The sequence below is a fragment of the Melopsittacus undulatus genome, chromosome 7 (genome assembly GCF_012275295.1).
Source record: "Melopsittacus undulatus isolate bMelUnd1 chromosome 7, bMelUnd1.mat.Z, whole genome shotgun sequence".
Taxonomy (NCBI): domain Eukaryota; kingdom Metazoa; phylum Chordata; class Aves; order Psittaciformes; family Psittaculidae; genus Melopsittacus; species Melopsittacus undulatus.
In genome coordinates, this window is record NC_047533.1 from 44,486,186 (window position 1) to 44,509,408 (window position 23,223).

The 23,223-nt window shown below is 38.6% G+C and overlaps 1 protein-coding gene across 2 annotated transcripts in view; it reads right to left on the minus strand.

Annotated features, from left to right (window-relative positions):
* Positions 1-19,254, minus strand: part of GUCY1B1 (guanylate cyclase 1 soluble subunit beta 1) — a 42,987-nt gene extending 23,733 nt beyond the window's left edge. For both annotated transcript variants that reach the window (XM_034064804.1, XM_013129004.3), the window contains exons 1-4: positions 19,191-19,254; positions 18,819-18,892; positions 1,496-1,596; positions 731-849 (exon numbers count right to left, since the gene is read on the minus strand). In XM_034064804.1, coding sequence (XP_033920695.1) covers positions 731-849; positions 1,496-1,596; positions 18,819-18,892; positions 19,191-19,193 — 297 coding nt within the window. In that variant the 5' untranslated portion in view covers positions 19,194-19,254. The remainder of the gene's footprint in view (positions 1-730; positions 850-1,495; positions 1,597-18,818; positions 18,893-19,190) is intronic.
* Positions 19,255-23,223: the final 3,969 nt, after the last annotated feature.

Here is a 23,223-nt window from a genome sequence, read left to right on the forward strand (position 1 = left end):
CAACTGCATTTCTTTCACGCCACTGAAAAACTGTTTTCATTTTGTTTTGGTTTACAGTACCATGTCACAATGTTCTGCAGTCAGGAAAGCATAAAAATTTACTTCAACACTGCTACTCTATCCCACTCTTACTGCCGGGATGAAGGATAATGTCTTTGAGATGAGCTGTGTATGACCTCTAGCTCTGTACATAGTGTGCAATTAGAAATAACCAGCAGCTATAGTTAGCCCAAGGGAAATTAGAAGAAATACCCTACAAATCTGAAGACCACATTTTCTGTTAGTATAAACAAGGTACTTAATAAACAGACAATGTGGACTGGTGGGTTTTTCCATGTTTCTTCTACTCCATACTTCTGTTATATATGAGAACTCTTGTTCAAAACCTTTCTTTGGAATTTCAAATAACATTTCAGATTTAATGAATGCCTCTGCAACCCCAGTTTACATGCCTTTTATAAAAATGAACAGTCACAGATGCTATGGGAAAATTACTACTCCATCAGGTAACTGTATTAACTGAGAGGGAAAGAGGACATCACCACTAAAACTGCTGAGCAGTGGAAAACTTAATATAATACAAATACCAAGGGAGAAGGCTTCCAGACAGCTCTCCACAAATAACTGGGAGATCACAGATTGCAACCTATATTTCCAAATCTCAATTTAATCTGCTGACTAGAACATACTTCTGTCTGGTACCTGAAATAATTTGTCACAAAATTCTTACCTGCAAAAACTCTCTGACATTCGAGCCCAAGACACGTAGAATTGTATCATAACCAGATTCTTGGCAAAACACAAAAAACATCTTCCCAAACATTTGAAGAATTTCCCCGGCATTTAGATCTAGTTAAAACAGGAAAACACGATTAAGTCCAAACACTGTATTTCATGCCCTTTGCTTACCCCTTCAATTTCATATTCATAAACAAAAAAGACAGTACCTGAACTCTACCCAGATCCATTACATCAAGAATATGAGAAAAACAAGATTCAGGGTCCACATGATACATAATAAGTATTAAATACAGGAATTTCATTAGGATTTACCAATTACCATTATGACTTTGCTGCATTGTGCATTTTATGCATTTACAGGATTTTAGATTTTGATTCAGTTTAGTAATCACTACTCAAAAATAAAGGAACTTAGTTGTTAGTGGGAATCACTACTACTAACTGGTTGCTACACATGTTCTGTGGATGAGGTATATTACTACAGTTTAAGGTGTTGCTATGACTCAGTATACTTTGGAAGTAATAAAAATCACTTTAAGGAATAAAAGGAACAAAATATCTTAAATAGAATAAGTAAACTCCTTCCTTCTGAGATTTAAAAAAAAAAAAATCTCTTTGATCACTACCCTGTTTTCATTTCCTCTGTGCTAAATCCCATTGCTCTCTGCTACGCTGGCTTTTTTTAGTTTTGTTTTTTGGGGGTGTATCTTTTTTTCTGTGATGAAGGGGCAAAGAAGATACCCTTATTACTTACTAAGGACCTTGCTTGCAGCTGCAACAAGATCATAGGTTTTAGAATCATCATAAATGATTCTGACCAGAAACTGTCCTTCTTCATCCAGCTGTGCCTCCTTCCTAAAAAGAAAACAGCATAAAATCTTTTTGGCTGAGGGAGAAGCACCATATTGATAAAACTATTGTATACTGCTTGGTACTAGCCTTTTAAATAAATAAGTTTGTAGGTTCTATCTTTAAGAAGTTACATGAGATAGAAAATGACAAATCTGTTCCATATCTCAGAGTCATTAAGGTACAACACAAATATTTCAGACCATGCATGTTCTAAAATAATAATTACCTGTGGGAAAATAAACATGATTTTTTAGTACAGATCCTCACAACAACAACAGAATTTGGATTTAAAGCAGGGGACTATCTAATAATCCAGACCAAGATGGGCTCTTCAAACACTTTTTAAAAAAGTGTCTTCTTTCCATTTTGATTCTTCTTCCAATTTTGATTCTACTTTATTTACAAAAGGCACGGGATGTTTTTAACACTGTTTGCACATATCTTCAAATAGGAATCTAAAATGAAGATGTAGGTACCTAATCAAATAATTTTTGCATATTCCCAGTAGACGGGGGGGGGGGAAGCATGCTAGGATCTTGTAAGAGCTTGTTCTTGCATTGCATGCTACTTTCATGAGTGAAAGCACAATAAAAATATACATTTCTTCACTAAAGGAAACAATTCTCAGCCCCAGGTTTAAGACAAGCCTCATGCATATATCACATGCACTCTTAGTACTGTTGCTAAGTGAAAAAAAACGAAATTCTTAATTTTTCAGGATCATTTCTTATTCCTTTCAGCTTGAACATTGGGTCAGCACCTTGTCCAAACGGCAGCACAACTTCGGAAGTTTTTTTTCTTTTTGCCTGAGGTAAACAAGTTGCTATCCCTAGAAATAAACTGTTGTGCCTTCCAAGCCTTGTATCTGACAGAAGTGAGTTACTAAGAAGGGTCCACATGTGCCTTCATCCCTGTTTTACTCCCACAGCCCTAACAGAGGAACCAGGCCTCTGGTGCTGCAGTGGTGGCTGAGTCCCAGCCAGCAGGAGAAGAACCTTCATGGGCAGGCAGACTTCAGGACAAGGCTGTCCTAAGTCCATGACAGTGCACGACTATGGACATAGCCCTAGCTCTTGCAAGTCGTACTCTGTATTTGCTCCTCATTCCATCACATTCGCCTTCAGCAGAGAAATGTGACATGCAGGGGGGCACACTGTGGTGTGTGACGGAGCCATGCTCTGTTAAAGCCCTCATCTGACAAAGGAGCACAGCCTCCTTTCTCAGTAAATTTTCTGTAACAGTTGTTCACCTTTTGTGGTCCACCTACAATTACCCTCTTTAGAGACAATGTTGCAGAATAACGACAAAAGAGAGACATTTGGAGGTACTCATGTTCTTATTTATGCACTTAGAATGTCTTTTGGCTGAGTAAAACTAATATGATCATTGCATTAATAGTAACTTTTCAAGAGGAGGTTAACAGCAACCTTGTTAAAAAGAGAAGATACCCTTTCATCTAAGCAGCTTTATGCTGCAGAACACTTCAGAAAGACAAAAGAAAGCCAAAGAGGTAAGAAAGCCTAGAAGAGAATGACTAAATCCTTATGTCACACTAAAAAAACAAATAGTACAGGAAGCTGTAACTCAGAAAAAGCCTCAGAATTAGAAAAATTATCAAAAAGGCAGACAAGGAGGTAATTTTTATAAAAAAAACCTAATCACATGTCATGCAAACCAAGACATTCATCAACTCAGGACCGGAATAGTAATTTTTCTAAAGTACAAATGAAAGAGATTCATGAGTTAAAAACATATTTACTAGTACCAGAAATGCTCCTTGATATGTTAAAACATTAATTTAAGAGACAACGTTTCTAACTGCTTTAGATTTCTAACAGTCATCAGAGGAATTACAAACCTATAAAAAAGTACATTCTAAATCTACTATGTAAAAGCCTACAACCACTTTTACATCAAAATCTTTGTCTGTAATCATACCACGGTCGACCATCAGATGAAACAAAAGTCTCTGACTGAAACTCAGTTTCTAATTTTCTAGAGCAGGCATAACTTATTTCAAAAATAAAATACAAAATAATAATGCCCGCTCAACCATTCAAGCATTTACAGCTGTAGAGAGTTATCCAGCCATACAGAAACATCTTTTGTGTTACTCAAAGAGGAGAGAGGTCTGAGAATTAAATACTCTTGTTAATCTTAAAACTGCTAGATGGCTGATAAGGCCTGAGTCCAATCTTATATAGTAGTATTCCATTGGTCTATATGAAATTCCTTGTCATTTAACTCTCCAGTTAGTAATCATCAGTCTTCAATAATCTGTTCCCTTGTCAATGAAAGTCTAGAACTCCCTATTTCCTTTTCATTTTCCTTTAATCTTGCTCATCATATTCTTACTGATGACCAAAAATTATACTACATTGTTTTTATATCTAAAAAGATATCTACTTTTTTTAAAGAAATTCATGAAGTCTTTTAACTGCTACTTAAAAATACATTATTATACTCACTCTGTGAATGGGCACGAACTAAAAACAAGCTAAACAATTTTCCTAAATACAGCAAGGTGAGACTACATAGTTCTACATAAAAAGAACCTCATTCTCTAATAAACAGGATGAAAACATTAATAAACATAATGGGGCTGTTTATTTTCATACTCCAAAATATTTTCACACTCCACAATAGTACTTCTGGTCCTCTTCCCAAGTCATTCTCTGAAAACTTTAGATCAGCTTGTGGGATATCGAAGTCTCACTGATTCTTGAAAACAGCTTCCATGCCACATATTCCTTCTTTACCTAAGCATGAGGACAGCTGGAGTTATTAGTAGAAAACACCATCTTGAAGCGCATGAGGTCAGGGACAAGAAGGCAGCATTTACATATCCTAAGAACTGAACCAAAATTAATATGAGAAGAAAACCATCTTGATTTTTTGATTCTTATAACAGGAGATGTAACTAGAAATCAGATATAGTTTGGAGGGAAGTTTGCAAAGAGTGAACAAACTTTCCCACATCTTTGATACATACTGTGCTTTCTTTCAGTCTCTCTGATCTCAGCCAAACCACAAAGGATAACACACATCTGGAAAAGCAATGAACATCCTCAAAAATTATGCATACTTGACCAATCCAGTCGACACAGTTTTTGTGTGTGAGAATTTTCTCTCTTAAAAATTGACCCAGTTTTATGACGCTGGTATCTCCTTCAAAACTTTTTACATTTCTTTCCAATTACACTGACTAGAATTTTTCCTGTTTCTTTCTCTGTGCCAAGCCATGCTTCCTTTTTCTTTATTTTGTCTTTAGTTTACTTTCTCAGAGCTTTTCTTCAATGCCTGCAGTTTTTCAGAGCCACAACTTTTTAAAATAATCAGTGGTTATTTCAATGCCTATTCCATTATTTTAGCTATTTTGTTTTTCTTCAGTTTTTTCTAGGTCCTTCAGATAACTCAGCAGCCATCTCCTCTGCAGCCTTAATGCTGTATTTCCCACTAATACAACTTTATTGAAAAAGTTAAAGAAGAGTTCAATCAGCAAACACATCTGCATTCCTTGGATATAATCTTCTGCAGTGAAACTCACTGCTCTAAGGTTTCACTATCCCCAGTATTAGGAGCCTTGCTAGGCATTCCTGCAGTACAGGAAAAGGACCCAGTGCTTGTACTGCAGGCTAATACTCCAAAACAGCAACAAAAATATCCTGCTTTTCAGTTATTTTTATTTTTAAAAGACAGAGAAAAATATATTTTTAAAAAATGTAATCCAACAAAAGATAATTCACCTTGTGATTTTTTTTCTAGAAAATTTGTCAGATTAAATATATACTCCTGCAGGGGATTATGCTTCTCACTCACAATCATGTGGGCAAAAATCTCTTGCTTGTCCTACAAAGATGGTAAATCACATGCTAGTGTCTGATCTAAATCTGTGTCAAATGATAAACTGCCTTTTTAAAGCCTGTACTTAAAATTATTAATTTTTTTTTCTTCCTTTCCAGGACAATTCCTTCTCTGTACTTCTAAACCCTCCTGTGCTGCTACATCCCAATCACTTAGCTAGATGCTGAGCTGAAATGTAATTCAGTTATTTTCCTGCGTTATTTTTCTGCTGGATGGACTTCCCCGTCTGCTTCATCACCTGGTCACAGAAGATGCTGTGGCTGAGGACAGAACAGGAGATTCACTGAAGTCAACTGAAGCCTTTGCCCTGCCTCCAGTGAGCTAGGTCTGTGGTTTCTGAGGCCTTTCTGCCTTCCTATGCAATCTGACAGCAATGAGAACTTTTGAAAGCTTTTCTCTCTGAAGTATTTGATTAGCTTTAAAACTGCATGTGATGGGGAAATGCTGCTGTAAGCTTATCCAAAATGGCCAATGCAATGGGATAACACTCCTGTCTTTACAGAGGTGCTTGTCCTTCAGCAAGTCCACAAAACTGGTACCTGACGTATCAAAGCTTGCCTGTATTTACACTAAGGAACTGGTTCTCCAACAAGGATGATATGAAGAAACATGATAGTGTTGTGAAAAGTGTTATAACCCATATTAAAAGTGAGCATGCTTTGTGAGGTTTCCAGAGCTGCTGTGGTTGGCTGTTCATCAACAGCATTCCTCCAGTGGGAGACAGATGTTTTTACCTCCATAATGTATGAGTACCACATATGAAAACAAACGTGCCTGTGATGAACAAGGTATGGTTATAGAGCTGAGTATGTGAACTTTTAAAGACCAGAAGACTGCAACTGTTCTCACCTGAACACTTCCCTCTCCTGCCTGACAGATGGTTCATGAGTTGCGATTACAACTGCAATATTATACAGAATCCTTAGGTGCAGAGAATTTACATTTGGCTGACCATATTTCACAAAAACTCCATAATCCATAGTTTTATGAAAAACTGTGACATTTCCCCCGGAAATGTTTTGCTGGAATTACAGTTTTTGACCAGACAGAATTATGGGAATAGATTAGCATTGCTCTAATGTTTTTTGCAGACCGCAGTGTTTGATCACAAAGGCATTAATGGCAACAACATGTTGGTGGCTTTCTTAAAGGCTTGACTGGAAATGAGCCAAAAGCAACAAGCTCTGGCAAACTCCCAAGCCCTTGTTAATTCTTTAGTGAAGTAGCAGCACCACAGTAGCAAACTTTTAACTTCTATATGGCCTTTCTTTCAAAGTAAATTCTAATTCAAATAGAACAGAATTTACAATTAATGTCTCATTTACATTTCTAGAGATAAAAGAAGGGTGTGCTTTTCTTCTAAAAAAATCCATGATTTTAACACTCTTGCCCAAACTGACTCCTGTTATCAGCACATGGGATGTGATATTTCATGGTTCAAAACTTACATCCTATGTTAAGCCTGTCTTAACTGCTACAGTCTGGCAGCCCTTTTTATTTACTTTAGACTAATTCCGAATGATTACACAGAGCTTGGGAAACAAAGATTCCAGCCCAGACTTTTCTAAAATGCCCTTTGTTTTCTTCCAGAATGTTTATATTATCCAGGTTAATGTGAGGAAGTTTACTTGGGGAAAAAAAAAACCTTTAACCATTGCACCATGGAAAATAACACAGCTATAGAGAGGCATTTTTCATGTACAACTTTGACCTTGAAATCAATGGAAAAATTCCTACTGAGTATGTCAAAGCAGGATCAAGTCCTAAAGCAGCCTTTCCTCCATCAGTCATGATAACACCTCCCAAACTGCTGTTGGCCTAACAGCACAGAATGGTGTAACAGGTGATACTACATGAATCCAATGGGCCTTTTGAAAATCTTTCCTATTGTGAAACAAGTTTAGTATTTGAAAACACACTACCAATGTTTAAAGGTAATGTTAATAACACTGATTTTTAAACCATAGATTGCACACATTTTTATTTCAAATAGAGGAAGTAATTTCTCTATTTTGATGTAGTAAGGATTTTTTGTCATCTTTAGAGATTTTACAGACAACACAGTTGAACAAGATGTCATGCCAGGCTGGTCTTACTTATGCAGTCCATTGTGTACAAAGTGTTTTTTAATGTAGTTTTGTAGTTGAATTGTAGCATTCAAAGGGAATCTGAATAAACCATAATCAAGATGAAGGTTGCTGCTGTCAGAACTTTTTTATTCCTGTGAAGTAGCACTTGCTATCGTGTCTCTGTAGTCAGTCATAAGCTGGAATTAAACACTCTTACAGAAAAAGAACCCTTCCTGTTAGAAAGTTTTGCATTCACTAAACATTGAGAAAATGTAAAGGATACAAATAGGAAAGAAAAAAAAAACCAACAAGATGGTATAAGACTGCATGGAACAACTACTTTTTATCCTGAAGAAGCACAGGCTCCTCTGTGATGCAACAGCACTATTATTTAGAATCTGTTGTTGTCACTTTAACAGATCATATCTGCCCCAGAAGCACACTGGATGTCTTTCTATGAAAACTCCAGTACAAAGTGCATGCCCTGGGTGTGTCACCCTGAACACACCACAACACCAGCTAGTTCCAAGACCACCTTTATGACTTCTTCCATGATAGGTATTGTTTCTGTTGGGACTTTTGCCACCATTGTGCTTAACTATTCTTAGTGTACCAAGGATGGAAAAAGTGCTCATTAAATTGAACAGACCAGTCAAAACAATCCTAATGACAAAATAACACTACTGACAAAACAGTCAAAACTATCCTAATGACAAAATAAGCACTTACTTAGAAACCCAGCATGGCTCTGATCTCACCAACAGGAGCATGTCAAGTTTAATTCTGTTCCAAGAGTAACAGTATTAAACAGAATTATGTGTGTCAGAACTGAAAATGTCATCAATGAAATCAGAATCATCATCTTTGTATCTCTTTTACATTAAAATAGCAAACTCGCTGCACATTTCATTATTTCACAGATGGTTTGTGTTTTCAAAATGGTTCTCATCTTTTTTTCATGTATTTCATGAAGCTGCTTTGTTAAAAATTATTAAAAATATTGAACCACTCTTCTCACTCCTCCCAAAAGGAAAAAAAGAAAATAGACATGTACATGTTGTGGATGGTCCAGAGATATTTTAAAACACCCAGCTGGGAAAAACATAAATTATATTAAGTTACAAGATTAAATAAAAATGGGAATCTGTCCAGGAAAATTATGTTCTGGGTAAAGTAAATAGGTGTATTTATAGACTTCAGAGTTCTGAGTTATTTCCCAGTTTTATGTGCTGGATATGAAAGTGTTTAATGTAGGTTTTGAAAACAAGATAATCCTAAAAGATACAGTTAACAAGTGTAGAAGCTTTTTGCTACTATTCTAAAACCTGAAAATATAAAGCTAGTATTATTTTGCTTCCTTTTAAAAGGAATGATGTTTACAAAATACTCTTTTAAGCATTTCATTTATATGAGTGAATGACATGCTTATAAAACCTACTATCGTGACAGGTCTAAAAGCACTTCCACATTCTGGGAGAACTGTAAAGTATCTGAGAGATGCTACAAGAACACTCACCACCCTCTACAACATGCCACTATTTCCTTTTAGCCAAGTCTTTCCCAAATGAATTAAAGAATTTAGCATCCATGCTGAACACTTGACCTCCAAGCAGGTCCTACCCCTGTGAGTAACTGAAGGGGCAGGAAGTGTAGTGTCCTGACCCTACGAATCTTGCGAGTATCATGAGTCAGACCCACGAAGAATCATCTATTCAGCATCAGTTTTAAGAAAATATACTGCTTAGAACTTCAGAACAGTATGAAATAAGGACTTAGAAACATAAACAACAATAAATGTTCCTACTTAATGCCACTTTCTGGATAAACATTAATGTTAAGAGGTATATGGATTAAAAAAATTAATCTTGAATTGTCCTTTCACTATTTGTTTTCCAAAGTCTCTTTTTGACATCTGTTTATAAGATATCTTTATTGTTATGAGACTGACTGAACATAACACTCCATCCTCAGCAATGAGTAAACCCACATGCTACTACGGAGCAGCGAAAAAATAATTTTCATGTTTTTTCATAGACCGCTGCAATTCATTATAACTGAGTCCTAGATGAGCTGAAATAAGTATAGGCTTCCGGTCTAAAACTCTAGTGAAGAATCTATTTTTAAATCAGTGTTCATGGTGAGCAGGTAATTAACACAGTATGTTTGCAACATTTTTGAGCACAAAAGAATCAGTAACTTTAGGCAAACTGTAAAGCAAGCATTCTTTATAATATATGAGTTGTGGGCTGGGAAAGGTAAATATTGAACAAGCTCAACAGCAGTTCAACAAAGCAGGAGAGATGATGCACATGGGACTTACCACCACCACTGCAATATACAGTTATTCATGCCTATCTGGTAAAATTCAGAACTCATTGCCTACCTGGTCTTCTACAGTCCAGGGAAGAGAAGTACATAAAACAGGAATAGGAAAGCCAGCAATTTCATGGAAGAAATGCAAAAGGCATTAATAGGATTAAAAAAAAAAAAAACCCTGGAAATCCTCAGCACACCCAAACCTATGTTTTGGTGTTGAAAAGGAGTTTGACACCAAGGTCCTCTTACAAATCAGCCCTTGCTGAAAAATATGACAACTTAAAGGCTTTTCACTCATTTCAGCTATCCACAATAACTAACTGAAATGCCATACCTCTTATTTTGTACAGATTTTTGATTCTTACCTCCTGTTTAGTTTGCATTTATATTGCCCAGGCCACACTGTGGTTATGTAGTCATAATATGCACACACATATATACATACAGATATATATTTCTATACATATGTATCTGCATATACAAGAATAGTTTATCAAAAAACTTTACAATCTAAGCTGATAATTTCTCCTAGCAGAAATGACGCTGTTAACACTGTAGACAGATTGGTATAGACTATGGTACTGTTTTACATGCTTTTTAAAGAGTTGCACTATATACAGAGATTACGGTCAGCTGAAAACTTAGAAAACACGTCATTTTCCAGAATGATTATGAAGAAATAAAACAAGTGTCTCATAAAGAGCCGTAGGCATTTGATTAACTTTTTTTGTTCTTTTGTGAAACCAGAAGAGATGCACTCAAGTACCAGTTGCAGCAACATTCGTGAAGTTTTCTCCAAGTCATATATCCCTGCCTCTCCCTAAGCCTGCATGACACAACCTACCAGTCACACCCAACCTGTCCCTTTTCCTCCAGGCTACTGGCTGTTTCAGTACGGAGGGTAGATCCTACTCGGTTGGCATACAACAATTCTATATTTTGTGTTACCCATTTATTGATATGTAACATCAGGCTTGATTTACAGCATAGCTTTCAAATCCAGCTCTGAAGACAAAATCATTCCTAAAGCCTTCCTGCGGAACTGAACCCTATACTATTTGCACATACAAGCATTAACTAGCTCTTGTGAGGCCAATTACACCATTTCTATTTTAAACGGGAAAGACTACCACAGACAGAAAGTTTAATTAATATTGGGTGCCCAGTTTGAGACAGGTGGACTTGTATTTTCAAGGTATTACACTTTTTATACTCAAAATACAGTTTACATGGACTTCACAAACCATCAGCATCAGACCAACAAGCTACCTGAATTCCAATGCCTGTTAAGAGCTTACGAATGTAACCTGTAACAATAGCCTTTCATTACAGCTTCTGTGCATATTTCTCTAGGTTTCTGAAAAGTTAAAACTATGCTATAATATGAATTATTATTACATCTAAACATTGTGCTAAACAACAGAATCATAGAATAGTTAGGGTTGAAAAGGAGCTTGAGATCATCTAGTTCCAACCCCCTTGCCACGGGCAGGGACACCTAACACTAAACCATATCACCCAAGGTTCTGTCCAACCTGGCCTTGAATACTACCAGGGATGGAGCATTCACAACCTCCCTGGGCAACCCATTCCAGTGCCTCAGCACCCTCACAGTAAAGAATTTCTTCCTTAGATCCAATCAAACTTCCCTTGTTTAAGTTTGAACCCGTTACCCCTTGTCCTATCACTACAGTCCCTTGCTGAAAATAGTCCTTCCACAGCATTCCTATAGCCCGCCTTTCAATACTGGAAGGCTCTGTGAGGTCTCCATGCAGCCTTCTCTTCTCCAGGCTGAAAAGCCACAACTTTCTCAGCCTGTCTTCATACAGGAAGTGCTCCAGTCCCCTGATCATCCTCGTGGCCCTCCTCTGGACTTGTTCCAACAGTTCCATGTCCTTTTTATGTTGAGGACACCAGAACTGCACGCAATACTGTAAGCAAGGTCTCACAAGAGCAGAGGGGCAGGATCACCTCCTTTGACCTGCTGGTCACGCTTCTTTTCAAAATATGCCAAGACCTTGATTTTTATAGCATTTGTCAACAAATGTAAATTGTGTTTTGCCGTACTAGTAAGCAGCAAAAAAAAAAAACATCTTTGACAAGGTGACATTCTGAACTCTGCATATGGACACAATAAGTGAAGCTAGTGCTGTTATTCTGCAGCTACAAAAGGTTTTTTATTATTTGCTTTGTTTAATATCCATAAAAATGGGCAGGTTTTGCTCTGCAAAAAATTCCAAGGAAACAATGACAGTTTAAAAAGAGATCCAATTCTGTCCCCTGTAAAAAAAATAACCTGTAACATACATGCTTAAAGGCAGAGTTGAGCAGACTTTCCATTTAATCTTTTACTTTATATTATTTACTATTTTGGAATATAACTGCAAATAAAATTAATGAGAATATCAGATCTTGTCAATGACTTCATAAATATTTAAATTCTAGTGAAAGTCAATGGAGGACATTTTTAAATGCCTAAATGAATAAAAACCATCTACCTCTCCTAACCTAACTAGCCAACCTGCAATAACACTAATGTACCTAACTGCTAGGAATGTCTTTTAAAATTTACCCAATAAAAATGTATTTTTAAATCACATTTTACTGCAAAAGCCACAGTGAGCACCTAAGTCTGACTTTGTTAACTTTTACCTATATGATGCATAAGTTTCTCAGCCTGTTCAGTTTTCTACAGGCAATTGCTAGCTCCTCAGTTTATCTCACTCCCCCTAATTCTAAAGTTTTCTACCACTTCAGCTGAACCCAATTTGAAACTGAGAAGAGAAGCTTCCCACTTATATTGCACAAGGATAATTTCTCAACCCTCAATCTTCCACTGTTTTAACCATAACAGGACAGTTACAGAAAATAAATCCTGTAATGTATACTAGCCTGGAGCATTGGTGTTAATGTATGAAGTCTAGGGGAGAACAACAAAAATTTCCTTTCTCACAGGACAAGTGACTAACTCTTGCTCTTTCTTTGTGTGCACTTCCAGACCACCAGGTCCATGTAAAGTTTGTGCTACACAGCAGGCTACCCAGACCTGGAGTCTTGGAATTCACAAGCATGTGTAGGCAGCACACATCAGCCTAACCCACAAAAGGAGGACAAGAAAGGGCAAAGGCAGGATGATGCCTTCATTCTACATTAAGCACTGAGCACCAAGAAAATAAGACCATCACTTGCTTTTTGCATCCCACACAGCTAGCAAAGGACAAATGGCTCTTGGGGCAGAAAATGTCTGTTTTGCTACTGTGCAAATTTCAACACAGATATTATTTTCTAGAATTAATTAAAAAGTGGTTTGACCATTAGGCAGTTACTTTCCGCAAACACTGAGTTTTCAGTTCTAGTTTTTACATGCTCATCAGGCTACGCATGCATTTGTGGGGACAGCAGTGGACTAGCTGTGCTGTTTGATTTCCCAAAATCAGATCTTTCATGTATCTCTGTGGAAAAAATGCTAATTTATTCTACAGCCTTGTGATGAAGCATTTTAATGCATTTCTTAATAAGATATTTGAGTTCTTACTTCTTTTCTTGGCACTATATTTGAAAGTGTCACAGTTGAGCATCTAACCTGGCCTAAATTCAGATTTAGGAGCCTGTACGAAAATCCTGTATTCATTCAATCAAACACAGAGGGATACTGTTGGGAAACACAAGATAAATGACTATGTACATATTCCCCGCTGACAGCACTGCTCTAGTTCCCACATACTGTCCTGGAGCTGTTTCAGGAAGACATTCCTCTTAACGCTTGTTAAACAATTAAAACTTTATAGCTGCTGAATGGAGTGCTCAGAATTTCACACATATTGACTGTTCAGCTCAGCCAAATGTGACACCTGTTGCAGAAGAACTCAGACCTTGTAATGACAGAATCCCCTTTTAAAAACACATACCCACACATGTGTTTAAATATCAGAGAAGACAGAACTTCACAAGCTTTGGATTTTCTTTTTTGGTTGTTTTTTTTTAAATGAAGTAATATCTGTTTTGTTTTGGGCAGGCACATAGGCAGTAATTCCATGCATACTACTTACTATCCCATTCACACACCATGTCACCCAGCAGTACAAATTTGGCTTTGATCAGACATGAGCACACAATTGCATGTATGTGAGAATAGTTAGGCCTGACAATTTTTAATTTATGCTAGTGTCATGGTTTAAGCCCAGCTGGTAACTCAGAACCACACAGCTGCTCACTCATGCCCCCCCTTTTATCTCCCACTCTAGCTCTGGGCAGGACGGGGAGGAGAACTGAAAGAATGTAAACCTCACAGGTTGACATAAGAACAGTTTAATAACTAAAGTATAATATAAAACTACTACTACTACTGTAATAACAATAATTATAATAAGGGAAATAACAAGGAGAGAGAATATAAAACTGAAAAGGGAAGGGAAAAAAAACTATTAAAAAAGTGACTCAATACAATTTCTCACCATCCGCCAGCCGATATTCAGCCCAACCCAAGCAGTGATCTGGGCCTTCCAGGTAACTCCCCCCAGTTTATGTACTGGGCATGATGTGCTGTGGGATGGAATACCCCTTTGGCTAGTTTGGGTTAGGTGTCCTGTCTCTCCTTCCTCCCAGCTTCTTGCGGCCCTTCTCACTGGCGGACCATGAGACTCAAAAGTCCTTGATTAAGAGTAAGCATTAGTTAGCAACAACTAAAACACTGGTGTATTATCAGAAATTGTTCTCAAACTGAAACACAGCACTGTATAGCTACTAAGAAGGAGAAAATGAATTGTCACCACTGAACGCAGGACAGTACTGGTACATTGGCCGGGAATCAAACTCAGGTCAACTGCTTGTAAGGCAGCTATGCTCACCACTATACCACCAATGCAGATTTTTTATTTATGTTGGCTAGCATTTATGTCAGCTGCAGAGGAATTGAAGATATTTAATGCCAAAATTTATCTTAAGCACCATGTTTTCAAGCCACTGCAATTGTGGCCACACAATCTGAAATAGCCCTGAAATGACAAGATAAGGGATTTGAGAGAGCTTTTCTCTTAGCCAGGGAAGGGACAAATCAAATGTGTCTTCTTAGCAAAAATTTGATTAACAGCTCTAAGTAAAAGCTTATTTACTAATAACTCTTTGCACAGCTAGTACAGTGCTGATCAAAGCAGCCTATCCTCATGTATTCCAGGTCCTAAGTCCTCTTTTCCAAAGACTAAAGGAGTGAACTACAATGACAAGTGTATATGCAGCTTACAACTGTCAGTAAGCAAAAGAAATTATGATGCTAGATCATCTTCACTTCCCCAGAAGAAAAATCTGCTACTCTAGAATTCAGCAACTGCAGAAGAATTCTTTACAAGCAGCTCTCACTCCCCCTCTCATCCAGCTTTGCTAAATCCCTCTAATCCTTCCAGGGCTTCTCAAGAAAAAATTGTCCACAAGCCCAAATTCCCAGCTCTGTGAGTGGCAGCCAAATAAAAACTTAAGGAGAAATTAATTTTTGAGACTTTGCAGTTGAGAAAAGGAATAAAGACTCCATAAATGAAATTACCTCTCATCACTCATATACTGGCTTTCTTCATCTTGTTTTGAATTCATCCTATTCAGGATCAACAATGTTGGTTCAGAAATAGATGGCTTCAAGTTGTTTGGGGTTTAAAGCTTTTTAGTTCCAGTTCTTTAGGAAAACCAAGCCATATTTCCATTGAGCTGACAAAATTGATATTCAGTTGTTTAGTTATGCTCTGTTTTAAAAGTGGATTAAAAAAACATGGAGTCTAACTTTCCCAAGAATACCACTATGGGTTATTTCAAAAGAGAATCAGTATGGATGTTTTCTAGATAGACTGTGGTTTGACAAGAATGTTGAAAAATTAATGAAATAGCAGAAGCAGAGATTTGAAATCATCATTCTGACTCAGTTAATACTAAGTTATGTCAACAAAAACACCACTCTCCCAAAAGCATCAAATTCAACTATTTGGTCTCCCAAATTCTATATGTAAGAACCTCATTCAATGTTGCTTTTGACTGAAGAAGTCACAGGATACAAAAGTTTTCAGGCTTCAGATGGAGCATACCCTCTAAATTCAATATTTAACTTTTCTGAATGTGCTTTTTTGAAAATTAACTGTTTCCATTACTTCAGTTTATTCTATGTTTTCTTTTCACTTCTATCAAGTACAAATTCCCTCACAGGCATTTGAGAATCCCTCAGCAATCACAGCCCACCACTCTGCAATGCTGATTCACAGCTTCTGCAATGACTTCAGAGAGAACAGCATGTGATTAGCTCAACACAAAAAATAAAGCTTAGATGTCAAATTTTGTACCAAACTACCCAGAGGCCTTTCTGCTTGACAGAAATGCTTACATTGTTGCGAATGTAGCAAGTTTAACCATATTAGCAGTGCGAAGTTCCTATCATTTTTTGGAAACGGCCACAACACAGCCAAAGACTGTTAACTTCAACAATTACTCCTCCAATTCAATCATCACCAATTCAGCTGATTCAATCCAGCATACCACAGCACTAGTCTGTATCTTCCCATTGTTTTCTACATGATTTACACTTCTACCAAAGCCTCTGCAATAGGTATTTACTTACATAAGCTAAAACACCTAACCTCTTCCACATTTCCTCTGCAAGCGCACCACAGGTACCTGCAGTACCTAAAAGTACCTAAATCAACAAGCATTTAGTGGCTATCAGTTGAACCTGTACCATCCCCTAAATAAGCACCACTATAATTTGTTTCAGTGTATATACAGAGGTTTGTCTGCTAGTTTCTAAACTCTAGGATACTTTACTTAAGATAAGTGTAAGTATCTTAAGTTAAGATAAATCCTACTGAGTAATTATCCTGTTGCAAACACCTTTTGCAGGTATGGCAGCTGTTGCATATATGTTGGCTCTTTCTTGGAGATCATGTTCCATTCTTCTGTTTAGATGGTAGTGTGGTACAGTTTTCTTCCAGAAAGCCATCTTCTCTGTGAGCTAATAGCAGGGCCTAGCTGTTGGGCTGCTATAAGACAGAAATGTTTCTCAGCTGAAAACCAGAAACAGGATGTAGGAGCTTCCTGAATTTCCACAACCGATCTTAGCAAAGTATTTCATATCTTTCTACTCATTTTTTCCAAAACATTAAATAAGTAGTATTCCTCATAGGCTTTAGTTATCTTCAGTAATCTATTAGGTGTGTATAAAATCTTAAGACACAGGATGCATCAGGAATCATGACTAGGTTCTGACAGACTGCAGCATGACATCATACTAAAAGATGAAATGCTGTATCTTTTCAGATAGATTAGTCTTAAATACAAACTCAATTCGTCATGAAAGTGGACCATAACACTAACAGGTATCTTGGTAAGTGGTGGCATGCCAGGAAACAGGGAATATGATTTTATTTTATACATTTTTGTTATCATTTTCATGGAAATGATGTATGTATTGCTTTTTTTTAATTAAGTTGCTTAATTAAAAAACTTAATGCATCATATAAAACCAGTATCCAGAATTCAAAACAGAGCAGTGTGTTTAGATAAGGTATGTAAGAAAAATAAACTTACGTAGTTCACATAACCTACAACACTGAATATTCATCTATGCAATCCATAGAACTGTATTTGCCAGGAGTAACTTACAGACTGTCAGGGACTACTGGAACAGTGAATGCCTACCAAACCAGAACTGGGACTCCCCATTTCTGGTGATTTTAAAGACGCAGATAGACAAAAGTCATAGCTAGGCACTGATCTAGTGCTGGTAACAGTCCTGGTTGGAACAGATGGACTAAATGACCTCCAGAGGTCTCTTCCAACAAACATTTCTATGATTCCCTGATTTCATGGTACTGTGTCAGATTACTACATTCTTAATAAATGGATTAATTGAAGAAAAAGGGTCATGGTCACAAAAATCACAGTCAAGAACAGCCCTTTAACTCCAAAAACTGTATTACAACAATGGCAAAACTGTTACATCAACATATTAAAATTGGCCCAAAATAAATGGGAAAGAGGAGTATAGAAGTAGGTGTGCAGTTGAAAGAAGGCCACTTTCTCCAAACTGGATAATCTACTTCTCTTTTAAAGCATATGATACCAAGAAATCTTACGGAATCCTTTCTTCAAAGTACAGTTACCTGATGCCTTACAAAGTAAGCTTAAAACTCTATGAGCATTTATGTCTTCTTAAAAAATATTTCTTGTAGTTCGGCCAAAGTATCAATACCACCATATTTATGGTAAATAGAATTTGGTTCACACTACCAATTTCAAACTTTCTGTGCAATCTCACTATTCATCAAAAGTTTAAAGACAGTCACCTCCTTGGAAAAATGCTATACTGCCACACTATCAAGGGCGGAACACAAGAAATCAGAGTTTGAGAGCAGAAAACCAAAAATCACTTTTATACATATTTCTATATAGCGGTGACTTTTTCTAATTTCAAGCTAACCAAATTACCAAAATTTCACACTCATTTTTTTATGAGAGTTTACTAGCTAAACACTGCAGTTTCAGTTCCTTTAGGAATGCAAAGAGATGCAACTGTTGCATGGTTCATCTGGAAGTCTGACTCTAGGAAGGGCTTCTGGGACACTTTGCCCACACATTACTTCTGCTATATACTTTGTATAACCAAAGGAACCGCAGGTACTCAATGCCATCTCCTCTGCAGTTCCTTAACAGCAGTAACGACGGGACAAGGTCCTTTCTTTCGGGTGAAGAAAGGCCCCGAGCAGGACCAAGCGCAGCAAGAACCGTGTTGGTGTTGTGACGGATGACAGCCACATCCTGGGGTCGGCTGACACACAACAGACGTTTACACAGACCTGCCGGTACCGGTTGTAAACAGGGCACCGCCGGGCCGCGGCCACCCGGCCTGGTACCTACGCTCGCGCGCGACCCCGGACCCCGGCCCCGCCCGCCCGGGGCGGAGGGACACGCACACAGACACACGCAGACAGACACACGCACACTTACTTGATGTCCTCCCAGACGGCAGGCCCGTAGTTGCGGATGACGAGCAGCTCCAGGGCGTGATTGACGAAGCCGTACTGCGAGGCAGACCAAGACAGCAGCACTGTCAGGCGCCGGGCGGAGGAGCCCCGTCCACCGCCCGCAGCATCCCATCTTGGTGCCGGTCACTCCGGCGGGAGCCAACTACCCCAAAACACCACACCACCCACCACCCCATCTCCCTCCAGAAAACAAAGGGCTAGGGCCCGGCTCCCCTCACAGCTCCCTCTTCCCAAATAGATTTGGCCTCTTTCCTCCCACCGGCCAGACCAGACAAGACAAAACAAAACAAGACAAGACATCCTCCGCCACTGCCGGTCTCCCGACGGAGCTCACCATGGTGCCGTCGCCGCTACCCCGCCGCCACCGCCACGGAGCACAAGACCGGTCCCGGTTGCCTCACAACCTCCCCCGACCGCCACCGCCCCGAGTGGCATCTGTCGAGAGCCAATGGCGAGCGCGGCAGCAGTGCTGTCCTCCAATCAGAGGCGGAGGCGGGACTTCGGGAGGCTTGGGTTTGGGCATGCGGCGGAGCGGCGGGGGTTGGGCGAGGGGCAGTGGGAGCGGTGGTTGTGAGGGGCCGGGGGTGCGGGTATGGCCGCTGCTGTTGCGGCTGGGCAGGATTAGCCCTCAGGTGCTGAGGGCGGCGGGATAACGGTGTTAGCTGTTGCCTGGGGCTGGCGTGTGTGGGAGAGGGAAGGAGGGACAGGCCTAGGGAATACACGCATCCCTCTCGGCTATTTTTTCCTGATGCTTCCCTCAGAGGGGAACCCTTTTAACATCTGACTTAGAGTTTCCTAGCATCAAAAAGATTTCCCAGATCCTTCTCTCCAGCTGGAATCGTTGGGACTAGGCTGACACTGAAGCAGAAAATGCAGGTTCATAGTGGTTAGCGAGGAATGTGTAGGGCAACATGTGCTCTGGTGTCAGTGCCCTTTTCAATGATTGCCTTTGCAGGAACAGATACGCTTCCTCAGTTGTTCATATCCCAGTGCAACTGCTTAGCTTTGGGTGAAATAAATGCACCCTAAAAAGTGAAGAATCTGAGGGGCAAAAGATTGGCTGAACAGGGTGCTGGGCCACCTAGACTAGGTCATAATTTGCCTAGAAAAGTTAGAGCAAATGATCCTTGGGGTCCCTTCCAACCTGGTATTCTGTGAGTCAGTGAAAATTATTTCAGGCATTGTTTCTGTGCATTCATTTCTTCAAATGCAGATGAATTTAAAAGCATAATAAGTGCTTTCAATAATATTTGGTGGGTGGGGTTGTGTTGTTGACTCCTTGTCAGTAGCCATTGTGAATAAACACTTCATTATCAATAACTCACTGTGTATGGATTCTGAAAGGGTTCCTCAGGTAAGGTATGACCATTACGACAGGAGGTTTTGAGCAGAGGATTGCTGACAACATGCCAAAGACAGTTCAGAAATAACCCACTGTCATCATGTTACCATATACACGGAACAAAAAAGATAACCTCACATATGAAGATAAACTGAGAAAGCTGGGGCTGTTCAGCCTGGAGAAGAGAAGGCTGCGTGGAGACCTCATAGCAGCCTTCCAGTATCTGAAGTGGGCCTATAGGGATGCTGGGGAAGGACTGATAGGACAAGGGGTAATGGGTTAAAACTTAAACAGGGGAATTTTAGATATAAGGATATAAGGAAGAAATTCTTTACTGTGAGGGTGGTGAGGTACTGGAATGGGTTCCCCAGGGAGGTTGTGAATGCTCCATATCCCTGGCGGTGTTCAAGGCCAGGTTGGACAGAGCCATGGATGACATGGTTTAGTGTGAGGTGTCCCTGACCATGGCAGAGGGGTTGGAACTTGATGATCTTAAGTTCCTTTCCAACCCTAACTATTCTATAATACAACACTTGAAGAACTTATTTAGTTTAGAGCCCTTTGTACCACCAGACCTCAGTGAAATAAAAATACTATGGAGACTACTGATTTTTATTTTTTTATATAACTTAAAAAGAATCAAAATATGTTCAAGAGGTAATGACATTATCTAGAAGCATTATAAGATAAATATGTGATGGGCTACTATTGAACTATCTCTTGGGCATCAAGTCAGTAGAGCCATAGATGCTAATCAGTCCAGATGGATTCTAGATGTAAGTAAAATTGCAAAAGTTCAGACGTTACTAGCATAGTGCAAAATAATTTTAAAATTTGAACTGTTGACATAGTTCATGAAAAAATAAAAATGTGAAGAAGATGGAGTATGTGTGTTTTAACTTCCATATAAAGTTAACAAATGACATATTTTAAAATTTTTTAAAATCTCATGTATTGCTTGGTGAACTTTCAAATCTGTGTCAAGATCTGTTAAAATTGCTTATAAGTGAGGAGACAGATTACGGGTGGATAACCGTTAAAATTTTGGCAATCATCTCTAAGAACAGTGGCAGGAAACCCTGCTTTTGCGTCACATAGGTGTATTAATCAATTCTACTGAGTTTAACACATTCCCAATCTACTGGGAAAACCAATTCAATATTTTTTAGAGAATGACCCAGAGCAAAAGTTTCAATGTAACCAGTTAAAACCATACAAATAGTATGCTAATTTTGAAAGGAGGAAAGAAAATTTTTAGGAAAGAATAACCAAACTACTGGTTGAAGATGCCTGCATAGAAAACTAAACAAAAGCTAAGAGATGAACTTTCTAAGAATCTCTTAAATCTCCAAGAAATTGGCAACAGAGATGATATAATAAATCATGTTGCTGTAACCAGACAAAAGCCTATGTTTCCCCATAGCTGAGAAGGGGCCAGCTAGTCAACAATTAACTTGGGTTCAAGTACTTCAGATCTCCATCTGCTTTTCTGATTTGGTAGCAAGGAAGTTTTGGAAAAGTGGGAAAACATATACTGTAATACAAATGTTGTAGTTACATGTGCTTTGTAATCTTTGCATGCCTACTGGTGGTAGTAAATCTATACTACTGGAAGATCTAAGACAACGCCTGGGAGTTTTGCCCTCTGATGTTGTGTAGTCTTCCTCTTATATACCTATAACACAGTTTTGAGAACACAAATTGTCAAGGAAGTCCTGACAGCACATCCCAGGCAGGAAACAGGAAGACTGGATTGAGAATCAGTGTTAACATTTCCATTCTTCATAAGTTTCAAGGGGATCCACTTGTTTAGTCTGTATATGGGGTAAATCCTCATGCTCATAATATAATACTAGAGAGATTATATAAAATAATTTTGGGTACTGTTTTCAGAAAGTGGATTATCCTGACAATTTCGTGTTACTGAGAGACACTTTGAAAAAGTGCTGATATCTGCAAAGGTTAATTGTGAAATTCCCTTTCTTCCTCTGTTTTGGTTCAGGGTTGGTAGGTTGCCTTTACATGTTGCTCTTGCCATTAAACCATTGTAATACAAGTGGAAGTTCTAGCATCCCAGGTGAGATTTATAAAATGTGAACTGAAACCACCATGGGCAGAATTAATGCAGACAATGATTGATTTGTTTTCTAAAACAGGGATCATCCCCTTTAAACATTTGGAAGATGCTCAATTAAAGAATTTAACATAGTGATTTGCTGAGAGGGGCTTGCCTCCATTCCAGATGCCTGTGAATCATGACTATCTGGTAGGTCTTATGCAAGATTTTGTTTCAGCTGAAGGAAAGGATCTAAGTCAACAAGATAAACTACATATGGCCTATGTTTTTCAAGACCGAACCCTATAATTATCAGTACTGTCAGGTCACATGCATCATGCACGTGATGCAACCATTTAGACTCTGTCTGGTGCACTTACATAAGGCATGCAGCTTGTTCATTATAGCACATAGTTTCATTTCCTTTTAGGAGCCCTCATACACTAGGTACAGCTTCTGATCTTGCTGCTCAGATCCTTTTTTGTATGCAGGAGTGGGAAGATAGCCGTGACACTAGCCACAACTGGGATGTGTATGAGATGGAAAGGAGCCTTTTAGAAAGTGGGTTTTGTAACTGAAAACCTATTAGGCAGCTTCATCACTCTGTGTCTTCCTGAACATGCTTCTCATGAGGAGTTTCCTGCACTGGCCATCCGAAAGCCAAAAGAGTTGCAGTCACTGATTACGGGAAGAAAACAATTGCTGTACTTTTTAAGTGGTGGTATACATGTTTTTTCCTGATTTGAGATGCTAGCTTCATCTGGAAATTCTTGGTGAGATCCATGAAAACAAAAAGTAGCATAAGATCCTTTTATTCTGTATGAAAGGGCAGCTGCTGAGACAATGACTTTGGGAAAACAACTAGCTGGCCAAGAATATCTACATTCAGTTTAATAAGGTTTGCATTAATACACAAGCACTATAAAACAAAGTATTGCAATAAATTGCATTTTTTACTTTGGACTTTGC